Genomic DNA, 24411 nt, shown 5'->3' on the forward strand with positions numbered 1-24411 from the left:
CCACCTGCTCCGGCGTGGGGTCCTCCATGGGCTGCAGGTGGATATCTGCTCCACCATTAACCTCCATGGGCTGCAGGGGGACAGCCTGCCTCACCATGGTCTTCACCACGGGCTGCAGGGGAATCTCTGCTCTGGCGCCTGGAGCACCTCCTCCCCGACCTTGGTGTCTGCAGAGTTGTTTCTCTCACCTGTTCTCACTCCTCTCTTCTCTGGCTGCAATTTCGCTTGTGCAGCAACTTTTCCCCTTCTTAAATATGTTATCCCAGAGGCGCTACCACCATTGCTGATGGGCTCAGCCTTGGCCAGCAGCAGGCGCGACTTGGAGCCGGTTGGCACTGGCTCTATCGGACATGGGGGAAGCTTCTGGCATCTTCTTACAGAAGCCACCCCTGTAGGCCCCCTGTAGCTACCAAACCCTTGCCATGCAAACCCAATACAGGGAACTCTAAACATTTTAAGTACGTAACAGTCTACAGGAGGTCTCAGATGTGAGAAGAGTGTTGTTTTTTTATCAAAATTGTGCCAAGTACCTTTCCTATACTGATCAAGAACTTTAAATAGTGAGAAAAAGATGGGAGTACTTGCCTGCTATTTTCAGTGGAAGACTGCACTTCTCCCGTGATTAGAAACCTTCCCATTTCTAACCTCAGATTATGCGTGGCCTGCATATAGCCCTGTGCTAGTGGCATTCCGTATCGTGAACAACTCTTTCTCCCTCTGTGTCTTTACAGAGAGCAAATCTCCTGTCAGCCACCACTGTCTTAAACCAGCCTGCAGCTTCTGATTGCTGGAAAGACAAATTCACCATTCTCCTGATTTTTTTAGCTGTGCTCTTCCTTAAATGTCTTAGTTTTAAAACACACTCACCACCCTGGATTCTGGCAGCTTGCATGGGTTTCTTTTGGTTTTGGGGTTTTTGCCCCCCCCCTTAAATTACTCTTAATTTTAAATACACAATTAGGGAAAATATTTTTGTTCCTTTTAGATTTTCCTAAATGCTTTGAAGATAATTGGAGGGTTTGTATAATGCCCATTTTTTTGACATGAAGAACATTTGCACTCTTGTTTACCTACCAGTCTGTATTCAGCTGCAGCCTAAATCTGCGCTCACTAAAATCCACTGAACAACTCCAGCGAGCTTCAGGCTGCAGGGTAGCTCCTTCTAACCCAACCCTGGCGAAGAGAGAGCAGTTCAGGAGAATTTGAGCACACTTGGCTCTCGTCTCAGGGGCAGTTACAAGCAATCAAAAACTTGCATGACTGGGTGCTAGGGAAGGCTAATCGACCTGAATGGGATGATTGATGCTTAAATCTCATGGATGTGGGAAACGGCTGCCACACCCCACTAGGATTTTGTATTTTTAGTTGACCTAACAAGTGACTAATTTTTTAGACAATTCCTTGACAAGGTAGAATTCTTAAGAAGTAGTCACCTGACCTTTACATCCTGCATCTAAGGACTTTTGGACCTAGAATACATACATAAATCAAGACAGTGTAGTAACAGATCATTCAAGGTAATTTTTTTGCAGGGGAGGGTTGTTATCGTGATAAGCACTATAGAAACAAAACCACCCACATGCTAAAAGGAAAGGTTACACAAGTAAAAAGAAAGAGTCGCTGAGATCACTGAGCACTTATGAATCAACGATGAACCAAGCACAGGTATGGATGGAAACCAAAATGCTTTAGGAGATGCACAACAGCCGAGAGAGCTGAGGTACTGGTCCCACAATGCAGAGCAGTGGAGGTTACTGGCAATACAGAACAGCACCCTGAAAAAACAGGGTTTTCAGTGCCAGTAGGTGAAGCTGCACAGATTTTAAAATGAACTTGGGAGATGATACTCACAACCAGAATAAAGTGTAATCAAATCTGGAGGATATGTTTGCCAAAAATAGGGATGCTGAGTTTCTGAATGCGATTTCTGTAACAGGTGTCTGTACAGGAGTAGCAAAATCCATGTGCAATGAGTTCACAGCACCTGGGATATGACAGCGTTACTGCAGAGGTGCAGCAGTTTATATGAGTAGATCTCATCATTGAATCCCAAGAATGTGTTGATTTTGCTGTGCATGTGCAGCATATTTATAAGATAGGTCCAATGCATCCATGGTGCAGGTCTGCGCTGGTACAGTAAGTAGCCTTTTGTCTGGGATTTCCTGGTGCCCAAAGGTGTGGGCCAAGCTGCTCCAGCAATGGAGCTCGATATCCAGAAATAGCAGGCAAAAAGCCAATGCCCTCAAATTTTGCCTCTATAAAATTATATTTAAATTACTTGGGAGTTGTCAGAACAATCCAAAGGTTTTTTAATTATTATTTTTGAACACCTAAATTTAATAAGGCTGAATTTATAATAAAAACTGTAGTGGAAAACATGCAGGCGTATCTAGAGCTTTATAATATAAATATTATAACTATAAACAATATAAATAAATAATAATGTATGATAAGCAATATGCATTGTATAATATAATTAATAGATATAAATGCTTCCATGAATTATATTCCTCATGGGTTCATCTTAGCAGGATTGGATAATATTTACTAGAAGGATTGGTATGACTGCTGCTTTTTATTTATTTATGGGAATGCGGGCAACACATACTATTTTCCACAGAGAACTTTGCGGATCTTTGTAAGTACTAAAAATTGCTAAGCGTCAAGGGGACACATCAGAAATCAGTGTTCACTGAGTTTGAGAGGGCCCAGAAAGGTTTGGGGTGAGCACGCACATGAAACTGTAAGCCTAAAAGCCAGCTAACTCCTGTCCTCCAGTGTGCTGCCCTGGGAAACGATCACGGATTAAAGTACGCTAGTTGACTGTCGTGGTCTTGAATACACAGGGAGGTATATAATTGGGGCAGGAGCTGACGTGTGGCCATTACAATCCCTTTTCAGTAAATAGCCTGTTTTTAAGCTCTCTTTCTGTTAGGAATGCCATAACAAGAAATAAGCAGAACTTATCGTGAAAAAGGAATTTAGATGAATCATGATACTCAAAAATTAATTTCTGTTCTGATTTGCAATAGAAAGACAAGACAACTTGCAAAAAAAACCTCAGGAAAATCATAATTGGCATTTTGTATCAAGACAATAGGAAAAGTCGAAAATGTTGATAGGAGACCACCATTTTCATTTCAGCCCACTTGCCAAATCAATTCCATATCAAACATTTAAAATTCAAGAGATCATTTCCATATAACATTTTGGTTTCCACAAAACCCTACTTTTGGCTGGAGAATCTCAAAGTGAACATTCATGGCCAAAACTCTTAAAGATATGCTTGGTATGCATGTCTTTTTTTATCTGTAAATCTCAAAGTGCTTAAAGAAGTAGCTGGTGCTGTTTCCAACTGACCCATAAGGCACAGTAAATGAAAGCCGTTTCTTTGACAGAGAAATGTAAGTAGCAAAGGTGTGGCACCTGGGAATTACCTACGTAAGGCTGATTTTATTCCTCTCCTAAGGCAGCTGAACTATATGTTTTACAAGGAGTTACTGTTATGGTCTGCTACGATAGGACAACTATTTAGTTAGCCTAGCTATGCTGCAGAGAAGTTGTGGGGCCCAAAGCAAGTAGTTTAAGTAAAATTATTCAATATGTAGAACAGGTCTGTGCTGTACCACTCTAACTGCTTACACACAATTTCATAAAAACCCTATATGCAACATGCTTCATGTGTGCCCACCAGAGAGTTTGTGCTCCTGACAGCTGCCCGAGGAAGATGCAGATCTCCATAATGGTTACAAATGTCCAGAAGCCATCTCAGCTGGTAACTGCATAGTGGGTTTACAGGACACCCTTGATTTCAGCCATTTGCCGGGGGGGTTCGACTGAACTGATCAAACTTCTACAGAGCATCTGTAAGAAATAACTGGGGATTAAACCTTGTTCCAGTATAGAGCCTACCCTGAAGAAACCTGTCCTTTATCAAAAACTAGCTGAAAATGAAATCCACGCTCAGGCACACAGAGACTTTTGTGTTTTCCTAATTTTGGTTTTTCCTGATTTTGTGTTCTCCTAATACAGTCTTGAATTGCTCACATAAATAACAATCCTGGATGCAGCCTCATGTTTGTGACTCAGCTGTTAAAACTTGCTCTTGTGATAATCTTCTGGTTTTGCACATGTAGCCTCAATAAGGAAAGGAAGAAAGTGCCTTTCAAGCCTAAGTGTTTGTCTCGTCGAGGCAGGCCTGCTTTACTGACAAGAGTCAGCGAGTGCTGCGCGTGGGGCAGGCTTTGGATGTCCAACAGCAAGCCGGTCCTGGAGGGCTCTTGCCAAAAGTCTTAACAAAACCCTGTGGAAGTTTTCCTCCAAGCTCAGCGGCCAGCGAACAGAGGAGTTCTCAGACCTCTGCAGAGCTTTCCTGCTCTGCATGAGGCAGCTAGAGGAAGGCTTTCCCAGATGCATGGCAGCAGGACTGAGTACCGACCACTCCCAGGTCACCGCAAGCATCACGGACGAGCCTCAGTGTCCGGCCGCTGCGGGAGAGTCCTTCAGAAAGGCCCGGTGTGTGGGAAACTACAAGATTTCAACTGGGTTCATTTTTGTAGGAGGGTGTCCTTATTTTGCAATGGAGTAAAGTCAGGTCCTGTTCAAAATGCATTTCCAGTATCCTTCTAATTAACGTAAAGGAATTGCAGCTTGGATTACCCTGTGAATGCTTTCAGTGTCTAAAGGTATTTGTCTACACGTGCTTACTATGGATGAAATATTAGTCACATTGAGAACACTATTGCCTTGGTGCCCACGTGATGCAGGGTACAGAGAGTGACCACAAGGTACAATTTAGCCTGAGTAGGATTTGGCTGACTGAGTTGCATCACTGTATAGGCTGTGGTTATAACAAAACTGCAGTGCAATATTCCAGTTGCAAGGCAAGGTGCAGCCCTCTCCAAAGGGAAATGGCAGATTGGCATTATCAGAAAAAAAGGATCTATGGTTGTAAATGGATTAATAAAGATAATAATAGTTATAAGATTTATGATAGCTTATGCAGAAAATGTTTCTCAATTGCTCAGTGTGACTTGTTAGATGTAAGATAGCACACAAGAGAACGGATCATAAAATAATCTTAGCAAAGCTTTTAAAAACCAAACTCTGGGGACTTCTCGTTTGTAAGTGGTATGAATATCAGAGAACGAAAATGCACTTGCTGCAAAAGTCATGAACATACACCACAGCTGGTCAGCCCATGTCAATCCAGTCATTTATATAGCTCAGCTGACCAGGTCAGCAGACTAAAGGTGGATGAAAATGTGCTGCCAATCATTTGTTAGCTTCTTCTTCAACTAAGAAAACCATTTGTGTCTTGGCTGAAAAGGGCATATTTTTATTTTTAGCTCTAATGCCATAGATCAGTTTGTTTTATCAATATCCTACTGCTTACTTGGTTACTTCAAGTAGCAATGAAGATTCATTAGGAACATTTTCAGATGCAGAAAGTGCACTACAGTCTAACAGTTTTCACATTGATAGTATATCTTCATTTTCAACAGATGATGCTGGTGTTAACCAGGAGGGACTATCCACAGATACTGGAAAAGGAGAACAAGCATTTGCTTTCACATAAACACCCAGCTTGTAAACTGCAAAAGACAAAGCATGTTGAGGGTAAAAGTCATCACTTCAAATCACAGACTTCTTAAGAAAAGTTTTGAGTCATTTTCCCCTGTTTGCCATAGGAGTATCAGAATTACATGAGATATACTTCATTTTGTCACCTTTGAATACATCTCCCTCTCTGTTGTTCCAGATATCACAAATTACCCTTGTACTGAACGTGAAGATTGCCTGTAGTTCTAAATTACTTGGGGATGACAAAGATGGGCAAGACGCAGAAACACCCACGGTGACTGAACACTACTCATCTTTCACAGTGTGATAATGTAATGTATTCTGTGGTATCATCTCGCAAATGCTAACATTTGTGACAATATGCATTCGTCCACAGGTGAGTTATAACGAAAACTGATGACAAATCCTTCAGTCATAAATGCCTACCTGAAACATGGCTGAGCATTCAAAAGGCAGGGAAGAGGATTTTATTCCTCAACAAACATTGGCTCTCAAATACCTGATGGTGCCTGACTTATTCCTGGATTTCAGCTACAAAATTTCTTTGACTTGATTTAGCTATTTTCTCTGAGAAAAGAAACAAAAGCTGAGTTTTTAGAAAACTGTGACTTTGTGAAGAATTGAAACTTGGCAAGAGAGTGGATATAGACAGCTGAGTGAGGGCTTGGCTACAGTCTACTGCCACATGCATGAGTGTTTCTGAAGTCATCTTTTAAAAACCCTTTAATATCCAAATCCATGTTCTCTCCATCTTTTGGAGTTTATTGTGCCCATTTCTACCTCAGCTGTGGCAACAGAAAGAACACATGTAAACAGACTGGGAGAGCTTGCAGGTACCAGCATATTGCAGTAAGGGTGATCTTCAAACAATATTTTTTTTAGTGTAAATATTTTTAAAAATCATGCATAAAAAATGATATATTGCAGTGTTATAGAACTGGTAAATGGCATTTTAAACATTATATTTAGGTTAACAATAACTGAATTTGTGGATAGCACAGATGTGGACTACAAGGGAAGATACGTAATATTCTAAGGAAATGGTGGTTCCCTAAAGTGTACTTTACCAAAAATACTTGAGATTGTCCCTTATTTCCAACCCAAAACATCAGCTGAGGTGTTTTCATAGTTGGCTTTTGCTTTCAGCAACATTCCAATTCAACGGCCAAATCTGCAAAAATGTCTCCTGCTCTCACAGAGACTTGTTGAACGCCCCTGACGGACCTCTCACCACCGCAGGGATATTGGGCTGTGGCTGTACGATGGGGGAGCTGCTGGCAGGATGCTTCAGCTAGCCAGAACCGCAGCGGCTAGAGAATGAGAGGCAAAGCAGCCACACCACTGCTAGTCTACCACCAGGCTAATAAGCTATCTCTGATTAGAAATAAGGCACGGTGTCACATTAACCCCTTCAAATTGCTTCCGTGATGGAGCCACTACCTCTTCACGGTGCTGCAGCTCATTGCTGTGGATGTTCCACTTTGGGTCTGCACAAGCTCAATGCCTCTCCAGGCACTCCCCTGTACAGTGTATCAATTCAATGTAAATTATTAATTTATTTTATTTAGGCCATTATTGATTTATGAATATTAATTCAGCAAAATGCTGTGGAGTTTGCAGTTCAGTACGGGTGTCACATTTCACCATAAAAAAATCTCTGTGAGTAAATGAGGTCGGTGCTTGGATGCAGCCCCGCCTGACAAAGTCCACCGTGGGAGCAAAGGATACTTCGCATCCTCTGTGCTTAACCATGTTTCACAGAAACCAGCTTTGATCTGCAAGGGGTGCAGCTGCTTCCAGAGGTAAACGCGTCTGGGCCCTACCAAAATATTAGGTTGTAGCACATGTTAGTTCAAAGGGAGAGTGCTACGAGCATGGCTATATCGCTTCTGAGCTGATAGACAGAAAAATCTGCCCTGCACTCGGCTGGGTGGCCTCCCGGGGCATGGCGAGGCGGTGGCTCATCTCCACATTGCTCTCACAGCACATTGCAGACAGGCTCTGACAGGCCCCGGGCGGTGCACGTACAGCCAGAGCCACGCGCAGGGAGTATTTGTAAGGCACAGTCAAATCAAAATTCAGTTTTTGTTCTCCCACTAAGGCTATATCCTGACCATACTGTATTTTTAATGATAAAACTTGTTGTTTTTTTTCCCCTGCAGCTATGTCCCAAAAGGGGGAGGGAGGGCAGTCACATGTTCTTTATTGTCTTAGCTTTATAGCATCTAGGGGAATTTTTTTTTAATTGCAAAAAATAAGGTATCATTTTATTTTTAAATGGAGTCCAAGAAAGGCAGCTTTCAGCCTCCAGGTGGCAAGTTTCAGAAGCAACCACCCTCTAACGAAAATAGTTCCTTGGCTTGTCTTGTGTTTTCACCTGCCATAATGCAAATCCCTTAGGAGACAGAAAGATGTAAATACAGCTGTGAGATGCTCTTGCTGGTGGGGAGCGGCAGGAAGGAAAGTGTTAAATGCCGAGAGTAAACAGCACCCGATTTGTTACATAGTCAGCAGGGCAGAGAGGATCCCACAGATAAACCCAGCCTCACAGCTTCTCCCCAGCTCAACTGGTTATTGCTCGGCGGCAGCTCTTACTCATCTGAATCTAGGTGGAGCTCCCTCCCTCCCTCCCTGCCGTGTCTCTCCTGATTAAAAAGCTTTTCTCAAACATCTGCACACGGGCTTGTAGGTACAGGCGCTCCCTTTCCAGGAGCCTTGCAGAAGCACCCATTGCTTCGCATCGCTGAGTCCGTGGCAGAGACGGCCATCCTTGTCCCACCAGCCTCCCCCAGCCCTGGAAGATGGTGAAGTACGGCCTCGACTACACGCGGTGCAGATGGATCCTACCCCTGCTCCTGGGTATAGGCGTCATCTTTGGTATCATTGCGCTGGCGGGCAGGGGCTGGCTGGAGTCGCAGACCTTGCCCTACGTGCACCAAGCGTCGTTATGGGAGAGCTGCAGGAGGCCTAACCGGGGTGGGGAATGGACCTGCGAGTCCCTCATGAATTACGGTAAGCGCCTGCAAGGGTGGCGGGGAGCAGTCTCTGAAGCAGTGGGTCACATCTCCGAGCTCATCTTCCTAACTGTGTCGCCTAATATCTGGCATTTATATGTGAAGTTATGGGTGATAGGGACTGTTACTGAAATACATCAAGGCTTTTGACTAACAGGGTGAAGAAGAAAAACGCCCTCACCCCTGTGCAGAAAGAAACCCGGTTGCTTTAGATGGTGGGTTGCATAGTACAAAAAGCCACACATGGTAATGTATCAGTGCAGAAAATATTACAGCCTTTAAGGTTTTCTTCCTCTCTTAGAAGAAGATGGTAACCTCACTAATCACTGCTTTCCAAAACTTAACAGCTACTGCTGATCAAATGTCCAAACAACAAGTTGCGTGGGTAAGCCTGGCATTAGTGTGATAAGCCAGTCCCGAGTGCCAGCAAGAAATGGGGACGTAAAAATGTAAGATGGTAGGAAGATATTTCCAGGGAGTGTCAGGCTGCAGAATGCTGCCCTGAAACTGCTCTGGTAGGTGGGTCATGTGAAAGAGTCTCCTTGTGATTATGAAAGAAAGCTTTAAAAGATGAAAAGATTTCTTGTTTGTACTGAGTTTTGGTTAAGTATGCTATTAAACAAGTTGACCCAGATGCAACCTTCAGCTTGAAAAGATGTAAACCACTGAGTCTGGGAGAATAGGCCAGGAGAATGATCACTCTAGATGTGCCCTGTTTCTTTTTGTTTTTCCTTTTTTCCCCCCCCCTATATATCTGCTATTGGCCATGGTCTGAAACAAGTTATTGTGAGTGATGGGCTGTTAGCCTGAGCCAGGAGGAAAGTTCAAGTGTTCTTACAATTTATGCTAATTCAAATTAAAAGGAAGATCATTTTCTCTAAGGCTCAGAATCTCAGCTGCTCTTGTTGAAAATGAGTGTAAAAACACTTGCAGAAGCAATCTCAGGGTTCATTTATTACAGCTTTTCAAAATTGTTCCTGAAAGTTTATCATCGTATACGGTCAAACTCTACCTTCTATGCACAAAATTCAGCTGTAATGAGTTAATTGTAGCAGGCCTCTGTGAGTGTAGGGCTCCAGGACAAGACTGGCTCCATTAAGCATCATGCCCAGTCCTGCTCTCAGAGCTCCTGCGTCAGCTGTGTGGCTGGGCATAGATCAAGCCAGCAAATTGGCCTCTGGTACGTGGCACTGGAAAGCAGGAGAGAGACCATGATGCTTAGCAAAGGGCTTCTCAGTCCTGAGTTTCCATGAAAAGTGAGCCCTCCTCCTGATCTCCAGGTTAGGCCCTATCTGTGTCCTGAGTGCCAGCTTTAACTGGACAGAAAATATGAAGAAGTTTCACCTTGCTTCTCTTGATAATACAAGAGAAGTTTTACCTTGCTTCCAGGTCCTACATGGTTGTTTGGCATTTCACTTCCTTCCTTATCCTGCCTCACTGTCACACGCTTAAATTCTGCAGTTGTATGCACAGTTTCCCACTGGACAGCATCTACAGACAAACCAGGGAGGTCATCCTCTATGTGGATTATCCTGCAATGTCTGGGGTTACCATGAATCACATCCACAATAAATCCAGCACATCTAACACAGAAATATGGGACTTAATACACACATGCAGAATATTCTCCAGCACGTACATTGGAGAGCCAGCTGATGCTTCTGAAAGCATTAGAAACGCTCTTCATGTGCTGCATGACTGCATTATGCTCTCAATGGGCATGCATCTATCATTTGACCTCTTCAAGCTTACTAAATACCCAGAAAAACTAAGCAAATCCTCAAAATCCTCCTGGACAAAATTTCCAGGTGGAAAAGGAAGATATGTCTGGGACAATGGAGTCATTTAGCCAAAGGGAGAATATGTAAAGCCTGTATGTAAAAAATGAGTGCATAGGCCAAGTGACAATGGATTACGCTGCCAGGCTTCTGCCTCTGCAAGATTATGCCATTACAATGTAGATCTCGGCCACTGCAGGGGTGGGTTACCCCTGACCCATTAGAGGACTGTAGACCTGACCGTTAAGGATGCAAACTCCTGTCACTGTCCTGATTCTTTCCAGCCCCTTCTTTCACACACCTTCTCTCCAGAGGTGGGATGTGTTCAGATCCCATCCTGTCCTCCATTTTTCCTATCATTCTGTCCTTGCTCAGTTGGTGTGAGGTTGGGATTTTTCTTCTGGAGCTCCTGCCTTTCCTCACGCAGGGTGCAGGTGCCTGGTGCTGGTCTTGGATTCCACCCAAAAGACCAGGCCATGAGACAGCATCTCACTTGTGAGCATCCAGGTCTTGTGTAGAGCCTGATTCTACCTGCCTCAGTGCTGAAACACAGTGTTTTAATAATTCTGGGATTACATTTATCCACAGTGCTCCAGAAAGGTCATAGAAAACAAGCATTCAGCATCATGTTTGGTGGGATGTTTAACTTTGTCCTCTGCCAAGCTAAACACAGTGCTGGATAAACAAAGTGTAATTACACGCCTTCCCGAGCACAGAGACAAAAGACGTGATGTAAACAGAAAGGACAGAAGTGTTTTACATCTTTCCTGAGATGAACTCTCTCTTTCCCCCCTATATTCCACAGTTCCCATCTCATTTCCTCTGGGCTTAACTCTCAGCTTCCCTGCCTAATCTGCCACAGGATGGGTAGGTTCTGAAATTCGGTCTTCCTGCGGGGCTGGTTTCACTGACATACGTGATATGCATGTGTACCACAGCATCTGCCAGCAAATATTCTCAACATGACTTGGACAGTGTAGCTATCTTAGTCCACTACAGACATCTTCATCCTATCATAATTAGATATAATTGTAACGTTCTTGCAAGTTGTTCAATATAATGTGCAAATTCAAATCAAATTCTCCAGTGCAATGTTTGTAATTCCCCTTGAATCTCTGCTGTTTGGCTTAACATACGTATATACACAGACAGAAGACAAAAACCCAACATCATTGAGGTCGGTCAGATTGGAAGGTAAGAAGGTTGAATGTTTCATTGGTTGCACCAGTGGAGTTTGGAGTCTCTGAATAGTTGCTTAAACTGGCAGAATTAAAACCTCACAGGGAAGACAAGAGGCCTGTACAATTTTTTTTTTCGGAAAGCCAGTAGAGTAACTCCACTGGTGCAGTTATCTTCTGTGAAAGCATCTGCACACCCTTGGTCTTCTGCAGAGTTTATGAACTTTGTGGAAAGTTCAAGAGAATATGAAGAATTTATACACTCTGTTTTCTTCCCTAAGAGTTCAGATCTTCTGCTTTAACCATATGACACTCATCTAGACTTTATCAGAAGTCTTTTGCTTTTCAAGCATATTTAGCTCAAATAAATAGAACTTTCTAGGAAAAAAATATCTAGTGCATTAGGACACTTACTCAAAATGCATGGAGTTTAGGATGAGGGACTGAGAGATGCAAACTGCAGCTCTGCAATGTTCTCGCACATGGAACAAATAAAGGTCTCAAGCTTATAACATGCTTGAACCTTTACAAAGACAGAGGCAAAGACTTTTTGGATAGATAATGAGCACAATATGGAATGTATCTGTCTGGGACATGGCTGAGCTTGCAAAGAAAATGCAGAGGTTAAATCCCTTCATGAAGCTGGCACAGCACTCCTTTGTTTTTCTTGATTTTTGGCTATATAACCTCACTTGAACAAGGTGTGTCTCACAGACCTGAGACACTTTTTCAGTGTGTGATTTATTCCACTGCAGGCTTTGAAGATGTTTAAACATGTGTGGGTTTGGTTGGGGGAAAATAACTGATTTTGTTTTATTAGTCCCAATGTGATGCACAATAGGATGAAAAACTTGTGGCTACACTTGTCCCATCTTATGTTCCACCCGGCCCTGCAGCTCTTCCACGTGCAGATGCTGCCATCAAAATAGCTGCAAGCTTAAAGCTCTAAATTTAGGTTGAAGTGGTCAGCTCATTTGCATGGTGCAAACAGAGATCTTGGGGAAAAAAAATCAGGAAAAGGCATTTACACATGACAAGTGGAATCCAGATCTTCAGTTATTTTCACATCATAGCATTCAATTACAGCCTTTTCCTAGGATGTGTGGAGGGTTTAGTGGCTGTGGAGATTAGCGGAGGAATGAATGATTTTGCTGTCTGGAAAGGACACCGTCCTGCATCTTGTCTTCCAGGCAAATAATGGGTAACTATGTTCTCACTCATTCCAGTTTTATTTTTGTCCATGAATGTTAAGGCAATACTACAAGATAGGATGACGAGTATAGTATGATTATAATGAACAAAAATTACTTCAAATATGGCAGCAGATGAGTATGTCTACAGGATAAGTGAAAGAAGGGAATGCTACAAAAGGTAATATCCTCTTGAGGAAAGAAATATTCTGCTTTAGTCTCATAAGAACCTTATTGATGAGTAGATTTTCTTCCCTGTTTTGCCTATATCAGGCCCTTGGGTCCGGGGAATCTTTTGCTACGATGAAGCATCATTTAGTATTCTGGAGGAATGAACAAAACGGAAATCACCTGCTAAAAATCCCCAGTTAATGATACAACAGCGAGGTACACGGTGTGGTCGGGATCCGTCTCCGAGCAGCAAAGGACCTCTCTTGGTACTACACCTACCACTGGCCTTGCACTGCTGGCCCCACAGCTCTCCCTCTGGAAAACTATTTTCTCCAGCAGACCAGTGACTCATCACACCCGGGGCACAGGACAGACCAGACACCAAGTTTCCCCGTTGCCACGCTGCCTACGTAAAACTGTTTTGCCTTCCCCCATGTTCCCATCGCATCTGACAGCCAGCACCTAATCCCAGGCGTGGGGAAGCCCTCACTTGCCTCAAGCTGAAGCAAGAGCCCTGAGCAGAGTGGCACAGGGATATTTCCAGAGGGATGGGCTGGGAGACAGCCCCTCTCAGCAGGACCTGGGAGGAGAAGCAGGCTGTCCCGGCAGCTCTTTAGCATCTGAGGGTGTCTGCACATAGGAATAGAAATGAAACAAACAAGTACCTGTGCTTTTGAAGCAGGGACCAGCTCAAGTCGCGGGGCCTTTATTGCAGACTTTCCCTGAAGTCAAGGTTCTGCACCTAAAGGCTTTCAGAATTTGGTAAAATTCAAGTAGATTTGGAAAAGTGTCCTTGCAGCTGGGAAACAAAGGCTGGGGAGGTTTCTGACCAGTCCAAGGAAGCCCGTGGGAGAGCTCAGGATGGAACCCAGCTCTATGCTCTGTGCATTGCCTGTGTTACAGGGCAAACCTTGACTCCTTTGACACAGAGTGAGCGAACTGAAAACAAAAGCTTGTTCCTGTTCTTGCTGCATCGTAGCATGAAACAGTTATATTTATATATGATGATTGCCGGTAGTTTTAATGACAGTGTATAGAGAAGCACATAATTTCCTAAGTCATCAGTCTCCTAAAAGTGTAACATTACCTGGGACTAACCAGTGAGAAATGAGATTACAAGATTAGTTACTTAATAACGTAGAATATTCAATCATTATTCAAAATTTAGAATGCTAGAAAATACAGGCTCAATTAAATGTATATAGTAATGAAAATATCACAACAACAGTATATTTAAGGAACTCTGATGCAAGAAAGAAAGAACAAATTTGATTTTTCCCCAGCTTGTAGGAGACACTCTGTTGTTACTAAAGAGATATAAGAGAAAGGAATCAAGCCCAGAGCATTTAATTACCATGGCAATTTTCATTCCTCATCTGCAATCACTAACATGCTTTCCCTTGTAATTTTAGGGTTTGTCCTTTTACATGTTTAGTGGCAGATTCATTTAATCAAACTCTTTTCTAAATAATAGTTATGCTCTTCAGCAATTAACTCTACAGAGAGCAATTGCAGATGGCATCCCACTGTTTATTATCCAACCTTCCTTTAATAATTACAGTTAAATTGCGTGGAAAAATAGCAATCGTGTGGAGGGTTCTCATCTCCCCATCAAGAGATATGAACTGCTGGTGTTGAGGACTTCGTGAAGATCCTCAACACTTTGCATCGTCAGGACCTTAAGTCCTTGAGAGGATGCCATTCACTGACACACACAGAGGAGGCATCTCTGCTGAAAATGTGTGGAAACTTGTGGCTAAACTCTCACTTCTCTTCACCTCATCTCTTCCTCTAGCTTATTGAGATAATCTGATACAGCAGGGCTATAATAACCTCTCCATAGTCTGAAAGGTGATAAGGGCTGCAAGATGGATTTCGAATTCCACTGTAGAGTTGAATAGTCAGGTTACTTAAGCAGGAAAGGAGTTACGCAGGAAAAGAAACAAAACTCTGAAAACACTGTTTTTTCACATTTCCATATCACTTCTCAGTGACAGCTTGCATTGTTCTGAGCAACCTTGAACACACTGAGTCAGTGAGTATTGTAATGCTGTGTTTCTTCTTTGTCAAGTACCATTACAAAAGCTCTCAACACTCAAAAATTCCCAGGAACTCAAGGTAGTTTAGTGGAGTGACAATGGTAGCCTATGTCCCAGAGGTTTCTGGCTTCCTTCTACTGGTACTAAATAACACTTCAGATCACACACAGTCCTGCTGAAGTACTAATCTGCAATTGAATACATCTAATGTCACCTATTATGTTGAATATGCACACTGTGCCCAAATCAGGCCCCAAATGTAGGAAGTCTCTGTGCTGCTCATTAACAATGCCATTGGCAATAATCAGCAAGTGATGAAGACTTTCAGGATGCATTGTAAAAGCTATTTCATTCACAAGAAGAGTAAATAGAGCTTATGATATATTTTATGAGCACAAAGTACCATTTCTGCTTATATGTTGGGGTTTTTCTTTTGCAAATGGTAAAATTTTGCTTCTGACAGAAAATTATATCTAGATTCACAGCTGCTCTCTATTAGAGAGAAACTCCCTAGTGCAAAAGGTGACTTTCAGCAAGGTTTCAGAACAAAGTTTGCTCACAGCATGAAAACTGCAGATCAAGAGTGAGAACAATACTTGGTGCATATGGAAATAAGATGTAAATTCAGTGTTCTTCAGCCTCAAATGGCCCTGGGAATATAAAACTTAAAAAGAGCTCTTTGGAAAGGTTCCCCTCTGCTGTTTTGATTAAAAGTCCTAGTTCATAGCCTGTGTTATCATAGAAATTGATTCTGTTCAATTCACATTAAATATTTTAACCCACCTTTAACTCAGGTGTAGTTAGGGAGCAGGTACATCTTGCTACTCTGATTAACTGAGCTTATGTATATGTACTGATTAATCAATACCTCACCTGTTTCATTTACCTGACCCTCCCAATTCCCATATAGACATCCAAGTGTAAGTAATCCTGCTTTAATTTAAAATAAAAAGGAAAAAACAGGAGGAAAAAATGTTACAGCATTAAAGTGTATAAGACTGAGCTTTAATCCCAAGATGTTATCAATATATGCAACTGCTTCTGAAGATAATGTGAGATAGGGGTACTCCCTAACTCTCTCATGAGCAAACCTTTAATTTTGAGGCACTGTGTGCACATTATTTTTAATAGCTAACTTACTCCCTTGGTGCTCCCTTTGATGATGGCTCTACGCCCTCACCACTTCTGCCTCCCTAGTGCTAAGTAAGCATCAGGGAGCAGCCCTCATTAATACAAGATTCACAGAAGCCAGCTTCTAAGTCAAGCTTATACATGCCTGGGCTTATGATGAGATGAATTTGAACCACTCCCTCAAGTTGTAACTGCTCCTCCCCTCAAATTCAAGTCGGAATAGCTTGTAAGTTGAATTGCTTACCTCAATAAGAGAAGAGGTTTGCAGAAGTACATAAAGCCTTGGATGCAGGCTTTGCCTGTATATGTATGTGAGTGAAGTCAGTGGTGGGGAATTAATAGGTTTTTGCTTTAAAGGAGTTAAAGTCCACCAAGCCAAACTGAGCTATCACTTTAGCACCAAGCTATGGTTAAGACACTGCTTTCTGCTAATATATACTGTGTTTTACTGATAGATGGCCTATGCATAAAGGTTCTTTTCCTTACTGTTGTCATTAAAATCATTATTATGGGGTAATTGTCCTAAAGTCCTAATCCTTTCTCATTGATATGGAATCTGTACTAACCACCGAGAAACTTTTGCTAAGACATTATCTTAATGTGAACCTAAATAGTTCATTCTCTGCTTCCATGGTTGTCTCTTAAGTAGTGGCAAGCTAAAAGCTGTTCCTGCTCACATAAAAATAGCTTGCATGTTATGAGATAATACTCTGTTATTAAATGAGAAATCCATATTAACTGCCAATGAATTCTAAAGAACTAATGCTAGGGGAAAAACAACGGAGTTACCAAAAAGGATGCCAAACAGAAGGACCAAAAATTTTATATTCCACTCCAAATAATATAAACTCGCACAAAAAAACCCAAAGAAAAACATCCAGTATTGACTCCCCACAGGAAAGATATTCAGAGAATGCAGTTGTTTTAAGAATGATCCAGATGCAATGAAGATAGAAGCTCAGAGAATAATACACATCCAATCATGCCTTTGATATTTTTTCCTCATTTTATTCTGTTCATAAATTATCCATGAGTAACGTTATTTTCTTCATTTGTATAGCCTCCCTTTGAAATTATTTTCAGTCAATAGCTTTCAGTCTGCACATACAGTTTATTCATAAGAAGCTGGTTTTAATAGTTTCTGATTTATCTTGGCTGTATACAAACACATGCACACTGGTATTTCAATGGCAGCTCATGTGATCAACAAACACTTCCAGAGATTTCAATGTTCAATTGTTTTCAAAAAAAGCACAGAAATTTCCTGTAGTTGGCATGTTACAGAGTCGTGATTTCCAGAAGACAGGATTTTGCACTGTCCAGTGTTGCACAGATAACACGGAGAATCCAGAGTCTTGGATGACAGTGGCTTGCATATACACCAACAGCTCTTAACCCTTCGGCTGATAAATTGAGATGTGGGTTAATGAGTTTGATGGGCCATCTTAAGATTCAAGCTAAGGAGAACACATGTTCTGCTGCAGACATGCTCACTTTCACATGGAAACTTTCTTGAGGGGAACAAACCAAAATGAAATGGATAAAACCTGGCCAAAGCAGTTCCTTTTCAAAGTGAAGTATGTGCTCTGCAAGAGTTCACCACACCCTGATGAAGAATGTCAGGTTGAGAAACGTAAGTGAGTTCAGCTTTGTTTCCAAAATAATGCTCTTTCCCTTTAATCAGAGAGACGTAAAACAGGTTGAGCTCTGCAAACTCAGCCTAGAAACATTCTCATTACATACAACACAGAGATGACTCACCACCACGGCAGATTTAAGTTCTTGTAAGAATTGCTTTGCAAGACTGGAGCTAGAACTGCAGGGTTTGTATTTCTTTCCCTTGGTGGTATGAGGGATAACAGAGCAAAATATTAGTCTGTTACATTTTCTTTGCCCCCCTCCCTGTTTCTTTTGAATTAAAACTATCCTTCCTAAAATTGCTCCGCAATTCACTGCAGTGGCTGATGTGTTAAAACGATCAGTCAGCAAGAACCTGTAGATAATTGTTGGTGTCTGTGAGCTGGCAATAAACATTTGTTTTTCTTTCCAGTGCTAGTTGTGTATTTAGCTTCAAGCCAGGAGGAAAATTTGGAGAAGTATGTTCTTATTGATTAGACCAGGAGAAGTACTTCTGAACTCTATGGGGTTGCTTTCAGAAAATGTGACCCGAAGCGAAAGACTCAGTAGTTCTTGTGGTTTGGGGGTACCAGATCAAGAAAAACACGCGTGAATGTTTTCCCATGTTTTGAACCACATACACCAGAAACACAGAAATTTGTATTTGTCATGGGGGAAGTAGACTTCATATGCTATTTTCAAGGCACGACAGCTTTTTGAAGGCACTGTTTGAAGCACAAAACACAGCAGGTTAAGGAAAGACTAGATCTGGTGGTTCAAAGTTTTGGCTGAACTTACTGCTGAGCAAGCACGTTTATTTCCTTACATGTGAAGCACAGACAGTGTTTACACTTCTGCAAACTGGAAAACGCATGAGGGAGTAAAATCAGGAAGGCAGGAAACTGGAGACATTCTTAGTCCTGGATCTCTAATGAAGTCCATCAGCTTCCCTATGGCTGCAGTCAGCAATAGGATATTCAGAACGTGTTTAGATGGTGCAATACAAGAGGTAGTCATGCTACCTCTAAACCGAGTTAGCTTTAATAACAGAGTAATAAAGCTGCATTATTATTGTATACTGTCTCAGCTAATTATCTTGCTCATAAGCTATAGTGAGCTTTGTACTGGCATGGGTGGGCTCTTTCTGGTCTCTAAATTAGCTCAGGGGTCTTCTCACACAGCAGGGAGTTTTAGAAGATAGGCTCTTATTTTCAGTTTCCAGTAGTCACATATTACTACATTCACTGTGGATAGTCCGGACTCTCACAAATCATTGCTGATTGCCATACAAAACACTGTGAATAGAAGCACTGTCCTTGCTCTGCTTGAGATAGGCGTGAAAACGTGGGTTCCTTTTGCGTGTTTGGGGTAGCAAGGTCTTGTTTTAAGACAAAATTGCTCAGAAAATTGCCAGCTAGGAGGAGTTTTCAAGAGTGGATGGTGTGTAGCTTCCTACAAACCCTTTCATAGCGTTCATTGGCGTTCTTTCAGCTGATAGAGGAGCTGAAAAAGGGAGAAATAGGACAGGCACGAAAGTGTTGCAGGATCCTGCTGGTATTCAAGGACACTCTTGCATAAACACACATTTCTTTTCTAACAGGCACATTTTAACTCTTAAGCAGCCAAAACATCACTGCCATTTTGGGGGGCTGAGAAAACAGACCTCACAAATTGCTGAATATTTTCAGAGACTCAGCTGATGTCCTGTAACCTGCTGCTCCCTCTGTTTCTATTTTTTGTTTGATGACAGGGGGACTCAATCCTTTCAGCTTTCAACTGCCCTATCTCTAGAGTCAAGTGTACTTTGAGGTGGTGTTGCACCTGTGATGATTCTTTGGCCTGGAGTTCACATTTTTAGGAAAAAGCTTTGCAGTTAGAATAATTTATTTATGCTTTTGCTTTATGTTAAAGAAAAAAAACTCCACAACATTGGAAGATAAGAAAATATTTGGGACCAGATTAGCCACTCACTTGTCAGTGTTTTCTGACCAATTTAATTCTTCTAATTCTGACATTTTTAAGGAATTGTAAGTCTTAGTTCTGTTGATAAAGATACTAAGCTACTCCAGCGCTCCTGGCTGGCACAAGGAAAAATAAACATCTCAGATATAGAAACAGTTGCAATTATTCCTACACAAAGCTTTTGCTACCTTTTACCCTAGAAAGGTAAGGTGTTTGCACACTGTGGTCTTAGACCACTAACTGCTACTTTTTGTAAAGGACAGATGAAGTCAGGGTACCGTTCCTCAAAAAAACCCTGTAGTGACTCTTCCATGCAATCCTATTGCCTTACTTGGAGCTGCGTATTGGTTTTCTTCCAACATTGAGTTAATTTTTTTTCTTTTTTGTAGAAGTGAGAGTCACAAAATTGGCTGTTAGGTGATTAAGCAATGCCGCCTAAAGATGTAAGCATCCTGCAACAAGCATGTCTCTTCTTGCCATATAGCCAATGCCCGGCAGGCTGGGTGTGCACCCAATCTGCTTTCATACAGTCACAGCATTTGTAACGCTACTTCAGGAAAAACACCTGGGCGAGCCCAGCAGAGGAGGGAGACGGTGGCATGGGCAAGGTGCCACCACACATGGCTGCAGCCACCAGGCACTGCCCCCTGAGCCCCCAGCCCGGGCGATGCTCCCCCCCCAGGGGACGGTGCTCTGCCATCAGCTGCTCTTGGGAAGCAAGGCTGAGCTTTGGCACACCGTCTGCTGCCCACAGCAGTGGTGGTGGCAGCGGGTGGGACAAAACCCCCAGGTCTCATGGTGCCTCTCAGCACTTCGTGGGCAGGCAGCTGCGCTCTGAGTCTGCTCTGCCAGGGAGACATCCCTTTGCCCAGGAGTTTTGCACCTAAGCACAGCCAGTTGTACGCCTAACAAAAAACATCACCTCTAGATGTCCTTGTCATTTCACCCTTCTGCAGAGAAGTTATAACTCTTGCATCCAAGAGCAGTGAGGTCACCACTGCTAAGCAACTTCTCTTATGGCCAGGTGCCCCTTTTTTTTGCTGTTTTAGAGGGGTAGCAGAGAGGCTGGGAGCAGGAGCATCCTCAACAAGGTAAATTGAGCTGTGGCAGTACGAGAAATTCCTCTTCCTGGCTGTTTCCTTTGATACTCTGCCTGAGGCACTGCCCTCCCACCTACACCTCCACATTGCATACTCTACCTCCGAACCTCCTGTAAACTCCCCGAGAAAAGAGTTTGGGCTAAAATACTGGGCTAGAAAATGAGATGTAGGCACATCTTTGCTGTCCCTTTCAGTCTTCTCAGGCAACGGCCTGTTTACAGGAAAAATAATACAGTTGAAAAGCCCTATAAGCAGACAGAAACTTTTTGGCATAAGGAAGAAAAAGGACAAGACATAAAACTGAAAATATAGTGCAATAGCTAGAATGGAACAGGGATCATAAAGCAGGGGGGGACTGGTGAAAAGCAAACAAAAAGGGAAATTGATTTTGATGGGCTGATGGGAAGAAAAGTAGAGCTGGAAAATCCTGATCCATTTTTCTAGTCTAATAGCAGAGGTGGTGTGGGGCCTGGGGGAAGGGAGGTTGAGCACCAAGGTGTCACTCACCAGGGACAGGACAGTGGCTTTCATGCCTACCCAACACTGGCCAGGGGGAAGGTAGGACACTTTGCATTTTATTACTTGCATGCTCGAAGCAAACAAATTGGCAGGTTACTGGGTATCAAAAATCTTAACTTACTCAGTTCCAGAGGGAACTTTTACTGAACAGTGTGCACTGCGTTTAAGTTGAGTTGTAATTATCATCAGGGTTGTTTGGGCTGTGATAATTTTTCGGCGCTGCTGCTGTATATATTTGGTTAGAAGCTGACACCTTACAAATGCATAGCGTAGGCGAGGGGTTGAAGTCTGTAGATGCCCAGCAGACTTTAACTGCCTACTCCATCTACATACACAATTTAAAAAGTGTCAAAAAGTGGACTTTTTACATTCAGAAGAGGAGACACTTTGATCTCTTTGAGCAGTAGTTGCCCCTCAAAACTTAAAATATTGAATAATTTTTTTTTCCAGTTGTTATGCCAACACAATATGCTTTGCTCTGACATGTCATAACATAAAGTTATATAATTTGAAAATGAAAGTATTAATATCCTGAACAAGCTTTTCAAAATGAAACGGTACTGACTTTGGATCAAAAGCAGAGGTCAAATTTCTCTACAAAACAGATTCCAAATCTTTAGCTCCATTTAAGACAGAGCTAAACAAAGGCTGGAAGGGCAGAAACCACTGAATTTTGACATTTATGGACTATTGCCATACCTTTAAATTTGCATGCCAGAGTGGTAGTGCTTGTATAAACACTTTTTTTTAAAGGAGGAATTTAATTAGTTTCAGGGACAGTCTAATTGTCCTTGTCCATGCAATGCTTCTGGTTTTATGGCATCTGCTGAGTTAATGACATTTGTTATTGAAGGAGAGTGTCCATTCTTACATCTTTACAATCATTTTTATCTCGATTCGTAATTATTAGATCTAAAGAGGAAGCTTGCATGCAAGGCCCATTGCATTCTGTATGAGAGGTCAAAGCTGGCATTTTTATGCATTCTGTATTTAGTGAATGATTTCTTGTGGAACTAAAATGTTCATTTATGAGAGGAGAGAAAGCTCCCATGCTTTCCCTCTTGGGAGCTGACCTTTTTACATTTGTTTAAAATTAGCCTTTCATTATAAACCAGAGAAAAACACTGCAAGAGATTTTTTTGTTCCTTTCTAATGTATCTTCCTTCTGATTTCAGCCTGGGGAAGAGCTGCTGCTGCCACATACCTGGTCGGCTTTATACTTCTAGTCATCTGTTTTGCTCTGGCCATCATAGCATTTGCCATTGACACACTTCGGTTCAACTTCATACGTGGGATTGGAGGCTTGCTTTTTGTCTCTGGTAAGGCAGTATATGAAGTCGAGTTTAGCTTGTGCAGGTATATCCATACTATAACTGGTATTTCCCTCAGCTGATTCTATACTCAAGTCTTTGCCTGTGGGCACTTGAGCTCTCCATGAAAAATAATATAAAGTCTGTCACGGCAGTGGATTGATTTTCAAATCCTCGAAAAGATGGGTGGGTGTAGCTACCAGTATTATGGACGCAGGCAACGTGATGGGTGTTAGCTTAAACTTTTTTTGTTTTCTCCTCTTTCTTCAGCTGTGTTCTCCATCATGGGCCTGGTCATTTATCCAGTAAAGTTCTCGACTGAAATTGAAATGACGGGAATCAATATGTTCAGCTGGGCCTACGGCTTTGGCTGGACCACCGCCATTATGGAAATATGCTTGGGATTCTTCTTCTGCTGCCTTCCTAACTATGAAGATCAGATCTTGGGTAATGTGAAGCCCACATATTTTTACTCTTCCCCGTAAACACTAGGAAAAATGCATTCGTATTCCAGAGATATTTGACAGACCAGCTATGTTTTCCAGAATATCATCATTGGATGTTAGTAGAAAAGGCTGGAAACTTTTCAAATGCGTGTAGAAAAATGGTACTGGCATTCTGCAATAAAGTTATCTACTCTATTTTGGACCTTCATATCTGATGTGTGTTGGTTAGATAAAGTTTAAAAATTAAAAAACCTTGTGTTTCCTCATTCATTCCCGTGAGTGGGGTGTATGTGTATTCCATTGCATCTTAAATGCATTCATATTTCTAACTAAATTCAGAAAAGCTTTTTAAACTGCCATTAAACAAAAGAACATATATCATCTTCCTGAAGGAAAGCAGCTCACAAAAATTCCATTTTGAATGTATCATCTGTAACCTGAAGATTTTGCACATTTTTCAAGAAGGCAAATACCTTTATCCCCTGACTACCAAAGTAGTAAATTAGTCAGCCAGCACTTCATAACTTTGCTTCCATTTTTCATTCATTCACTTAAGTCATAGGGACAGGGTAAGAAAAAGACGAGAGAAAGCCCCCTACCAAAGCCGGCATCTTGACTTTTATCCATCCATGTGGAATGTAAGTATTTATTTCTAAATATTTGTAAGAGTAAGCAAGGACCATCAGTAAACCCTTAAAAATCCTGGCATGCTGTTGCTGGGGCCAGCACAGAGTGGGCAGAGGCAGAGGGGATTTCAAGCCACCCCTGCAACCTACAGACCTGGTTTGAAGAGGCTCCTGGTGTGGCTTTCTTCATGGGTATCTGCCTCTTTTATATGCTGTATCAAAATCTATGGCTTTAAAAAGCTCTGTTATACTGGTCCAGCTCTTTTATGCAGTATAGAAGGGTCAGGAAGGACTTAAGCAGAGATATGATTCCCCTACACATCAGGAGTTGAGGTGGAGCAGTGTGAGTGTAGGTATCAAACATTTGTTAAAAAGCCCCTTTTTCATTGGTTTGCTATTCATAAGTATTTTAAAAGTGGAAAGTGTATACTGTCGTATGTAACTGTAAAATGCATAAATACCCCTTACCATCTCATACTAAGGCTCTCATAGAGAAAATCACATCATAAACCACCTTTTAGTATCTTATACACCACAGTGCTGCAAGCCTCGATATATTGCAAGCAATGAAGTGTACTCAAGACTCTGCTGGTTTCTGCCTTGTTAATCCTAACTTTATAATGTTCCATTTCTTCTCTTAAGTGAAAACATGGATAATTTTGCTGTGTAGAAAAAGAAGTCTCACTGAAATTCGTGGCTACAGAGGATTATTAGCTCATAACACATCTCCAATTTTGTAACCATGTG

The 24411-nt window shown here is 42.0% G+C and overlaps 1 protein-coding gene across 1 annotated transcript; it reads left to right on the top strand.

The window, feature by feature from the left end:
* Positions 1–8384: 8384 nt before the first annotated feature.
* Positions 8385–23077, top strand: LOC127015166 (p53 apoptosis effector related to PMP-22-like). The gene is made up of 3 exons (XM_050894938.1): positions 8385–8595; positions 22458–22601; positions 22863–23077. The coding sequence occupies exons 1-3, from the start codon at positions 8385–8387 to the stop codon at positions 23075–23077; spliced, it is 570 nt and encodes a 189-aa protein (XP_050750895.1).
* The last annotated feature ends 1334 nt before the right edge of the window (positions 23078–24411 follow it).

Source organism: Gymnogyps californianus, chromosome 3 (genome assembly GCF_018139145.2).
Source record: "Gymnogyps californianus isolate 813 chromosome 3, ASM1813914v2, whole genome shotgun sequence".
NCBI lineage: Eukaryota > Metazoa > Chordata > Aves > Accipitriformes > Cathartidae > Gymnogyps > Gymnogyps californianus.

Coding starts and splice junctions, on each gene's coding strand:
- LOC127015166 (XM_050894938.1), top strand. CDS start 8,385: ATGGTGAAGTACGGCCTCGACTACACGCGGTGCAGATGGATCCTACCC. Junction 8,596..22,457: donor CGAGTCCCTCATGAATTACG/GTAAGCGCCTGC, acceptor TTCTGATTTCAG/CCTGGGGAAGAGCTGCTGCT. Junction 22,602..22,862: donor AGGCTTGCTTTTTGTCTCTG/GTAAGGCAGTAT, acceptor CTCTTTCTTCAG/CTGTGTTCTCCATCATGGGC.